General features: G+C 39.6%; 1 protein-coding gene across 1 annotated transcript in view; it reads left to right on the top strand.

The window, feature by feature from the left end:
• Positions 1–255: 255 nt before the first annotated feature.
• Positions 256–11,085, top strand: part of LOC132136885 (methyl-CpG-binding domain protein 5-like) — a 44,879-nt gene continuing 34,049 nt past the window's right edge. The window contains exons 1-4 of the mRNA XM_059547425.1: positions 256–489; positions 624–753; positions 1,226–1,328; positions 10,439–10,619. Coding sequence (XP_059403408.1) covers positions 438–489; positions 624–753; positions 1,226–1,328; positions 10,439–10,619 — 466 coding nt within the window. The 5' untranslated portion in view covers positions 256–437. The remainder of the gene's footprint in view (positions 490–623; positions 754–1,225; positions 1,329–10,438; positions 10,620–11,085) is intronic.

Here is an 11,085-nt window from a genome sequence, read left to right as displayed (position 1 = left end):
GCTTCTCTGTGTGAGCAAAGAAAACGATCAGCATAGTCACCTTTATTTATCTAGCGCTTTAACAATACAGATTGTGTCAAAGCAACTGAACCGCATTAAATAGGAAAATAATGTGTCAATAATATATGCTAGTATACTAACCATCCTGTCATGTGACTCTGGCGGATGTGCAGCCCTAATTAAGCGTCAGAGCGACTGAACAGAATCAGGAAAGCTCTGATCTCGACTCCCATATTTCAAGTGTTTGGATTATAAGGTTCTCTTTCTCTCTTTAGGAACCATGAATCTGCGAGAGCTGCATCTGAACGGACCACGATGAGCCGTGCGTCTGAAGACCGTGAGGTGTGCTGTCTGCTGTGAAGATCCTCTGATACTCTCTCCATGCGTTCAGCCGTCTGAGGTGGTCCAGATCGGAAGTGTTTTCGGACTTCTTTCTCATGGCTTTAATTGGTCCGACACTAGCGGCGGAGTTCCTGTCTGCATCGAGTGGTAAAGTAATGCGGCTCTTTCTCTGGGCTGCGCTGTGAGCGTCTTGCTGAGGTCCTGTTGTGCTCCTTCCCTCTTCTGAGCGTCAGAATGAGACTTTGTGTCAGGACAGAGAACAGTGTGTGATCTCTCACCAGGAGTTTTGCACCGGCCCATAAAGATGAATGGAGGACAAGAGAGGGCGGGTGTAGAGGGCAGAGGTCAGCTGACCCAGGTGCCCATCGGCTGGCAGCGCAGGGTGGAGGCCTCGGGGGTGCTGTATATCAGGTATGGACCTCCTCTGTCTCAGATTAACCCTCCATAAACACTTCCTAACAGCCGTGAATCACTATTTAGGATTAGTTCTAATTAAAATAAGTCTTTGTCAGTGCGACAGTGGCATTGTTCAGCTTCAGTTTAGTTTAGGTGGCGTGTCACTCGCAGCGTCATTCATGAGATTCAGCCAAACTGTGTTTACATACGGATGGTTTAATGAGGAGAGTTCTGCAGACACATCACTGCAGAAAGTAAGGAGAATAAATGCATCCCAGATCCACATCCGGTGTTGAGTGTGATGGTTTAGAATCGCTCGCATCCGAGAGGATCCACGGTTCCTGACCAGTGACCGACCCAAAGCTGCCCTCGTCTGCCCTCCTCATTCATGTGGTTCTCCAGACACTGACAATTATTTGTGAAAGGGTCTAACATTATGTTTATAGATTTCTGTCTTTACTGTAATTGTGATTGTGTGTGTTTGTAGTCCGAGTGGATCAGTGCTGTCCTGCCTTGAGCAGGTGAAGTCGTACCTGCTGACCGATGGAACCTGTAAATGTGGTCTGGAGTGTCCACTCATCCTCCACAAGGTCAGTGCTCAGACTCATACAACATGGACAGAAGCCAGTGATGATGGTGCTGATGTGGAGGATAAATGCTGTGTTTTATTGTGACAATTGTTCAAGATGCATTTTTGTCACTTATTTAAATCAGAACTAGCAGTAGCAGTGAATCACTCTTGCGAAATGTCCTGAATCGATTTGTAATTCAGTTCAGTTCATTAAGTTGCTCTCATTAAAAAAATCAGATATATAAGAACAAAGAGAACAAAAAAAAGAGCACCATCATAATAAAACAAAAGTCTTTATTTTTGAAGTTAGCTAAGAAACTTCAGCTAGTGCTGTATCATGAAAATAGAGGGCTGTTCAGGCTAAAATTGTTATTATAAACTCCTGCAAGGTTTTTAAAAAATATATAAATATTTTTTTATTCTGCTGTGTGATTTATAGACTATTACCAGGGTCCATACAAGGTCATTACAGTGTTTGAATTCAGAAATTAAGAAAGGAATACAGTCAAACCAAAATGTATTTAGACACATTATCACAAGTGTATTCGCTATAGAGCATCACAGTCCCGCACACAGCCGAGAGAGCTTTGGTGCCGGAAGTACATTTCCCATTCATTTCTCCCATTGACTTTCGGAAAAATCCGTATCTATAGAGTTTTAGAGCATGTGTGAGGATAACCAGCTACGGCTGAACTCATAAGCATATAACATATCATTTCGAGTGAAAAAATGAAGAGAAAATCCAAATATTTAGAGCGCAGGAACTACTCATCCCATAAACCACCGCGCCTCACTGAATTCGACCGAAGCCCCAACCGCGAACGAGCCTTTGAGCGACTTCCAAATCTGACGACGGCCGCGCAAACTTTTTCCTCCAGTAAATTTTATTTTATAAAGTGAATGTGCAGTAATAGCAGTTCTTTCAGTATTAATCGTGTAAATAAATAGTGTTTTATATAGGTATTGTGTATTGATTTTTATATTTATCATCGTGTATTTTATTACATTTACATTTACATTTATTCATTTAGCTGACGCTTTTATCCAAAGTGACTTACAATTGCTATATATGTCAGAGGTCGCACGCCTCTGGTGTGAGAGACCCGGGTTCGAATCCACTGTGAGACACCAATGTGTCCCTGAGCAAGACACTTAACCCCTAGTTGCTCCAAAGGCATGTGTCTTATCCACTGCGCCAACACCACCCCACAATATTGTGTGCGTGTGTGAAAGCGGGTAACGATAACGTCACCAATGGTGCAGTGCTTTGAACCTGACTGCAATCACCGCTCAGTCGTCAACACGCGTCGTTGCCATTACACATATGTTCAGTAAATGCACAAAAAGGTATGCCTAGGCTAAATATTGTTTTGACTGTGCCATCATAAAATGCTTGATATGACTCATACCATATGAAGGCTACAGTAGCCTAGCTAAAGTGGACGATAATGCTAACTAACGTAACCTCCCTGCAAAACTCACCAAAACTTTGTAGTTCTTGTCCCTCATGCTGGCCCTTACTAAACCCTCGGACACGCTACACTCAACTAACGTTACATGACCCGATCTGAAGTGGTTTTCACTCCTTTGAACACTTTTGTTTTCCTCCTTGAAAAAAGCCATCATGGCAGCCAAGGAGATCATGATTGCACTGATAAGTCTACCGTGCAAAAATGCAACACAGGTTTTTATTTTATTTTATTTTAAATGATCTTATGTCTTCACGGACCTTCGCGGGGTTTAACCAGACGGTTACACGAGCTCCACCAATCAGATGCATCACTGTGGGATTGTGGGATTGTTCAGGATTGTGGGTAATGAAGTACTTATCCAAAACATCGCGAATAAAAGGCATTTATCTCAAAACAAGGTTAGTGCCCCATGAACCTTTGGCGTTTATATGAGCATATACTATCGCTTAGTACAGCCGTAGCTGGTTTTAAGTCTACCATGTATGGTTACGTTTTTATGGCTTATACCCCAACGGTCAATGCAGAAATTGTATTGAATTTTAACTTCCGGCACCGGCTGTGGGCGAGACGCTCTATAGTTTAGACAATGGTAATAAAATATAAGAAGAGCTCAGAGTTAAATTTGTCAGAACAAATTCATCTTGATAATGTCAGATAACTGATAGAAAGGGTTGTAATGAACTCAGTTGAATATCTGTCATCCGTTAAATTTAAGAACACAATTAGATAAAACCAATTTAGCTCAACCAATTACCAAGCAATGCTTCATTTTGTTCAGTTTGTGGTGTAAAAAGATCGCTTTAGCAATTAAAGAAAAATCACTTAAGCAAAATAAGGTCAGGTCAAAGTGTCTGAATAATGTTTGCTCCCAAATATTTATCAGTTTTACTGGTAGTCCACTGTATGAAGAACGTCTGGGTATAATATGTCACAGTTTACTTTGTTTAGCTGTCCTCACTTACATGAATGATCCATAGCGTCCTGCACACACTAGTCAAAAATATAAACAATTACATCTGGTGTCAGAATACTTTTTGGTTTGACTGCATGTGTTTGCAGTTTAGACAAACAAGAAACAAATGTAGACTTTGGATAGGGCTGGGTGGTATATTGAGTTTGTATGATATATCGATATTTTCTTTATAAGCAACTCAATATGAGGTAATACCGTTTATATGGATATACAGTAGTTTAATGTCAATGTCAATGTCACCTTTATTTATATAGCGCTTTAAACAAAATACATTGCATCAAAGCAACTGAACAACATTCATTAGGAAAACAGTGTCAATAATGCAAAAATGAGAGTTAAAGGCAGTTCATCATTGGATTCAGTGATGTCATCTCTGTTCAGTTAAATAGTGTCTGTGCATTTATTTGCAATCAAGTCAACGATATCGCTGTAGATGAAGTGTCCCCAACTAAGCAAGCCAGAGGCGACAGCGGCAAGGAACCGAAACTCCATCGGTGACAGAATGGAGAAAAAAACCTTGGGAGAAACCAGGCTCAGTTGGGGGACCAGTTCTCCTCTGACCAGACGAAACCAGTAGTTCAATTCCAGGCTGCAGCAAAGTCAGATTGTGCAGAAGAATCATCTGTTTCCTGTGGTCTTGTCCTGGTGCTCCTCTGAGACAAGGTCTTTACAGGGGATCTGTATCTGGGGCTCTAGTTGTCCTGGTCTCCGCTGTCTTTCAGGGATGTAGAGGTCCTTTCTAGGTGCTGATCCAGCATCTGGTCTGGATACGTACTGGATCCGGGTGACTGCAGTGACCCTCTGATCTGGACACAGACTGGATCTGGTGGCCACGGTGACCTCGGAATAAGAGAGAAACAGACAAATATTAGCGTAGATGCCATTCTTCTAATGATGTAGCAAGTACATCGGGTGTTATGGGAAGTGTTTCCGGTTCCGGTTTACCTAATTAATGCAGCCTAAAAATCCTTTAACGGATTTGGATAATAAAAGCATATTAGTATGTTATGTGTATGCCAGGTTAAAGAGATGGGTCTTTAATCTAGATTTAAACTGCAAGAGTGTGTCTGCCTCCCGAACAATGTTACGTAGGTTATTCCAGAGTTTGGGCGCCAAATAGGAAAAGGATCTGCCGCCTGTAGTTGATTTTGATATTCTAGGTATTATCAAATTGCCTGAGTTTTGAGAACGTAGCGGACGTAGAGGATTATAATGTAAAAGGAGCTCATTCAAATACTGAGGTGCTAAACCATTCAGGGCTTTATAAGTAATAAGCAATATTTTAAAATCTATGCGATGCTTGATAGGGAGCCAGTGCAGTGTTGACGGGACCGGGCTAATATGGTCATACTTCCTGGTTCTAGTAAGAACTCTTGCTGCTGCATTTTGGACTAGCTGTAGTTTGTTTACTAAGCGTGCAGAACAACCACCCAATAAAGCATTACAATAATCTAACCTTGAGGTCATAAATGCATGGATTAACATTTCTGCATTTGACATCGAGAGCATAGGCCGTAATTTAGATATATTTTTGAGATGGAAAAATGCAGTTTTACAAATGCTAGAAACTTGGCTTTCTAAGGAAAGATTGCGATCAAGTAGCACACCTAGGTTCCTAACTAATGATGAAGAATTGACAGAGCAACCATCAAGTCTTAGACAGTGTTCTAGGTTATTACAAGCAGAGTTTTTAGGTCCTATAATTAACACCTCTGTTTTTTCAGAATTTAGCAGTAAGAAATTACTCGTCATCCAGTTTTTTATATCGACTATGCAATCCATTAGTTTTTCAAATTGGTGTGTTTCACCGGGCTGCGAAGAAATATAGAGCTGAGTATCATCAGCATAACAGTGAAAGCTAACACCATGTTTCCTGATGATATCTCCCAAGGGTAACATATAAAGCGTGAAGAGTAGCGGCCCTAGTACTGAGCCTTGAGGTACTCCATACTGCACTTGTGATCGATAGGATACATCTTTATTCACTGCTACGAACTGATTGCGGTCATATAAGTACGATTTAAACCATGCTAATGCACTTCCACTGATGCCAACAAAGTATTCAAGTCTATGCAAAAGAATGTTGTGGTCAATTGTGTCAAACGCAGCACTAAGATCCAATAAAACTAATAGAGAGATACACCCACGATCAGATGATAAGAGCAGATTATTTGTAACTCTAAGAAGAGCAGTCTCAGTACTATGATACGGTCTAAATCCTGACTGGAAATCCTCACATATACCATTTTTCTCTAAGAAGGAATATAATTGTGAGGATACCACCTTTTCTAGTATCTTGGACAGAAAAGGGAGATTCGAGATTGGTCTATAATTAACTAGTTCTTTGGGGTCAAGTTGTGGCTTTTTGATGAGAGGCTTAATAACAGCCAGTTTGAAGGTTTTGGGGACATATCCTAATGACAATGAGGAATTAATAATAGTCAGAAGAGGATCTATGACTTCTGGAAGCACCTCTATTAGGAGCTTAGATGGTATAGGGTCTAACATACATGTTGTTGGTTTAGATGATTTAACAAGTTTATACAATTCTTCCTCTCCTATGGTAGAGAATGAGTGGAACTGTTCCTCAGGGGGTCTATAGTGCACTGTCTGATGTGATACTGTAGCTGACGGCTGAATGGTTGCAATTTTATCTCTAATAGTATCGATTTTAGAAGTAAAGTAGTTCATAAAGTCATTACTGCTGTGGTGTTGGGAAATGTCAACACTTGCTGAGGCTTTATTTTTCGTTAATTTAGCCACTTTATTGAATAAATACCTGGGGTTATGTTTGTTTTCTTCTAAAAGAGAAGAAAAGTAATCGGATCTAGCAGTTTTTAATGCTTTTCTGTAGGATATGTTACTTTCCCGCCAAGCAATACGAAATACCTCTAGTTTTGTTTTCCTCCAGCTGCGCTCCATTTTTCGGGCTGCTCTCTTTAGGGTGCGAGTATGCTCATTATACCATGGTGTCAAACTGTTTTCCTTAACCTTCCTTAAGCGTAAAGGAGCAACTTTATTTAAAGTGCTAGAAAAGAGAGAGTCCATAGTTTCTGTTACATCATCAAGCTGTTCTGAGGTTTTGGATATGCTAAGCAATTTGGATACATCAGGAAGATAACTTAAAAAGCAGTCTTTTGTGTTAGAAGTGATGGTTCTTCCATACTTGTAACAAGAAGTAGAATTTACAATTTTGGCTATATGAATTTTGCAAAGAACTTAATAATGATCTGAGATATCATCACTTGGCTGAATAATTTCAACACCATCAACATCAATTCCACGTGACAGTATTAAATCTAGAGTATGATTTCGACAATGAGTAGGTCCTGAAACGTGTTGTCTAACACCAATAGAGTTCAGAATGTCTATAAATGCTGATCCCAATGCATCGTTTTCATTATCAACATGGATATTAAAATCACCAACTATTAAAACTTTATCTGCAGCCAGAACTAACTCGGATGTAAAATCACCAAACTCTTTAATAAAGTCTGTATGGTGCCCTGGTGGCCTGTATACAGTAGCCAGTATAAACATCATAAGGATTTATCATTAACATTTGTTTCTTTGGATAATGTTATATGAAGCACCATTACTTCAAACGAGTTATACTTGTAGCCTGCCCTCTGAGAAATCCTGAAAACGTTGTTATAAATTGAAGCAACACCTCCCCCTTTGCCTTTTAGACGTGGCTCATGTTTATAACAGTAATCTTGGGGGGTGGACTCATTTAAAATAATGTAATCATCAGGTTTTAGCCAGGTTTCTGTCAAACAGAGTACATCTATATTATGATCAGTGATCATATTATTTACAAAAAGTGTTTTCGTAGAAAGGGATCTGATATTCAATAAGCCAAGCTTTATCATTTGTTTATCCATATTGCTTCTGTTTTTTATTTGTTGAACCTCAATTAAATTGTTAATCTTAACTTGGTTTGGACGTTTTTTGTATTTTCTAGTTCGGGGAACAGACACAGTCTCTATAGTGTGATATCTAGGTGAAAAAGTCTCTATGTGCTGAGAATTAACTGTCCTCTGTGACGGGAGGCAGCTAGCAGACGGTCGGTTTAGCCAGTCTGTCTGCTTCCTGACCTGGGCCCCAGTTAGTCAAGTATAAACACTAAGACTATTTGCCATATTTCTAAAGAGAAGAGTGGCGCCACCCCAGGAGGGATGAAGACCATCTCTTTTAAACAGGTCAGGTCTGCCCCAAAAGCTCGTCCAATTGTCTATGAAACCTATGTTATTCTGTGGGCACCACTTAGACATCCAGCCATTGAGTGATGACAATCTGCTATGCATCTCATCACCACGGTAAGCAGGGAGGGGACCAGAGCATATTACAGTGTCTGACATCGTGCTTGCAAGTTCACACACCTCTTTAATGTTATTTTAGTGATCTCCGACTGGCGAAGTCGAACATCATTAGCGCCGGCATGAATAACAATCTTACAGTATTTACGTTTAGCATTAGCCAGCACTTTTAAATTTGCCAAGATGTCAGGCGCTCTGGCTCCCGGTAAACATTTGACTATGGTGGCTGGTGTCTCTATATTCACGATACGTACAATAGAATCACCAATAACTAGAGCACTTTCATCAGGTTTCTCAGTGGGTGCATCACTGAGTGGGGAGAACCTGTTTAATGTTTTGATCGGAACAGAAGAGCGGTGTTTTGACCCACGACTACGCTGCCTCACCGTCACCCAGTTGCCCTGCTGCAGGGGCTCTGTTTCCGGAACCGAACAATGTACAGGAATCCCTGAGCTAGACGCATCCAAAGCCGTATCTAGAGCCCTAACATTTTTACTGTCCTCAATTAAAGTTTGGATGCGTGTCTCTAATTCTGAAATCTTCTCTGTCAGCCTAACTATTTCCCTGCATTTATCACATGTGAATCCCTCATCAGCGACAGAGATAGATAAACTGTACATGTGGCAAGAGGTGCAAGAAACAATGATAGGAGAAGCCATTACTCACAGTGCTTGATGAAAATTCTTACTGCGGTTGTTTGATGAACTTGTGAAAAACTAGAGCGAGGGAGAGGAGAAAAGAAAAACGATACGAGCTTAATACGAGCTTATCTGGAAAATATAGCAAGGACACAGTCTGAGCTGCTGTGGAGAAAGTGCATAATCCAGTTTGTACAAAACGTTTGACAAGCTTCATATTAAGATCTTTAAAAACTGGCAAGACATACTTTCGTTTTTGCATATTAGTTTATATAGAGACGCAGGTTACTCGTGCTGTTTCATGTGTTTGAGATGTGTCTTCCTGGATGCAGAACTTACATTTCACAGCTATATCCTCCATCTGTAAATGTTAGAAAGCCATGGAAATATTTCAATCTTTTAATAATTTGAGTATTTGTCCATGAACCTTCTGGGATTCTCCTCCAGACTTCAGCGAACACACGTGTGCCAAACAGACACAGCTCAATTACATAGGAGCGCAATCATTCTGACTAAAATATACATTTCGCTGAAATATTTGTAGTTGGAAAATAAATGTGAAATGTAGAATCTTAAACCTACAAATAAATCTATTTTTTATGATAGCACTGACTGTAAAGTGACTGAAATGAAGTAATCATATAATAAATAGCCAAAATTTATCAATTTATTTTAATTTTAAGTTTAGTGAATTTAACTAACGCTATTTTAAAAGCCTTAACTTTGTTTTTAGATTGTAATTATATATTTAGATTTTTTAGTAAATTTTTTTTTTACAAAAATGAAAATACCAAGATATATACTGTATATCGCAAATCGGCCCAAAAATACTAAGATATACATTCTTGCCGATATCGCCCAGCCCTAACTTTGCATAGAATATTCTGTTTGTATTATGTAAAGGATAGAGAAAACATGAGAAATAAAAGATCAGTCGTAGTAATTAATTAATTGTCAATTGTATTGTATGCATTCCCTAAAAATGGTGCTGGAAAAATTGTCACGTTTATCAGTTCTCCATCTGAAGAGCAGAGAAACTCCAAATACACCTCGCAGAAGAAGCTTTTATTGATTCAACGTGACTAAACACACGACTACGAAGATATATGCTTTATCTGAGTTCATATTATTACAATTGTCATTATAATAAGGTATATCTATAATGTAATGCTAATCAACATAACCTTTATCATATGAGATATGTCTTATTCTGTGAAGAGACATCATCTGACAGAAGGATTTATTTCAGCACTCGACTGACGTTATGAAGTGAGGTTGGAGTTAAAACATTATTAAGTGTGGTATTTTCAGATGGAGCAGTATTTACTACACAGAGCCGTAGTTCACTGAGAAGCTACGCAAACATCTGTCATTATCGCAGAACGAGGTCTTTGATTTAATAATCATACGATAATATCATCTGCATTTTTTTATTTTATTTGTGTGTGTGTTGCTTGTCAGTGAACTACAGCTCTGTGTAGTAAATGCCTTTCCATCTGAAAGCATGTGATGAGGATTTACTGCTGATCACAGAACCGGCTTAACTGATGAGATGTGCATCGCATTCGATTAATGGAGCAGCGCTGCATACTATTAAAGGAAATGTGAGGTTCACTTCCTGTAACCAGTGTGTTTCAGGTTTACTCACCCCTAAATCTCACATCAAATCAACAAAGCTGACTTTATGCCGACACTCAAGTCTTGGTGTGAAATGTGTGTTTTCTCAGGTGTTCAGTTTTGACCCTGGTGCGGTGGTGAAGCAGAGGACTGCGGAGGATGTGAAGGCCGATGAGGATGTGACCAAGCTCTGCATCCACAAGAGGAAGCTGATCGCGGTGGCCATGCTGCACAAGAGCATGGATCGTTCTCCTCCGTCTCTGACGCTCACCAGCCCTGGCGGAGGCACAAGTACGACTACAGACAAGCTTCTCTGTCAAATTAATACTAACATTTATGGAGAAGTGAAGAATCATTGATCTTTAGGGCTGGATATCGTTTAAAAGTTTGATATTGGTACCAATACCTTGACTTCGATACCCTGAATGGTTCGGTTCCTGAACGATACTTTTTTTGATCGTAAATTTATGAAATCTGTAACTACATTACAAACCACATTTCCTCCAAAACCTTTGGTTTTATCTTTTCAGCTTCTTGTTGTTCTTACAGACTCCTGACCACTGCACAAAGGAAGAGATTGTAACCAACACAATAACTCAGTGCAAGTTTTCTTAAAGTCCAAATAGTTTTCATTTCCCCATATTTTAGGCTACATTTCTTTGCATTTTCATTTTGATATGCATAGCTCAGAATTATTTATTTTCATTTTCGATTGATTAACTAATGAGCTTTAGCTGCTTCCAGCGCTTTCTGGCTG

The sequence above is a fragment of the Carassius carassius genome, unplaced genomic scaffold, assembly GCF_963082965.1.
Source record: "Carassius carassius unplaced genomic scaffold, fCarCar2.1 SCAFFOLD_130, whole genome shotgun sequence".
NCBI classification, from domain to species: Eukaryota; Metazoa; Chordata; class Actinopteri; order Cypriniformes; family Cyprinidae; genus Carassius; species Carassius carassius.
Note: the sequence above shows the minus strand (reverse complement) of the source record. Positions and strands in the feature narration are given on the sequence as shown.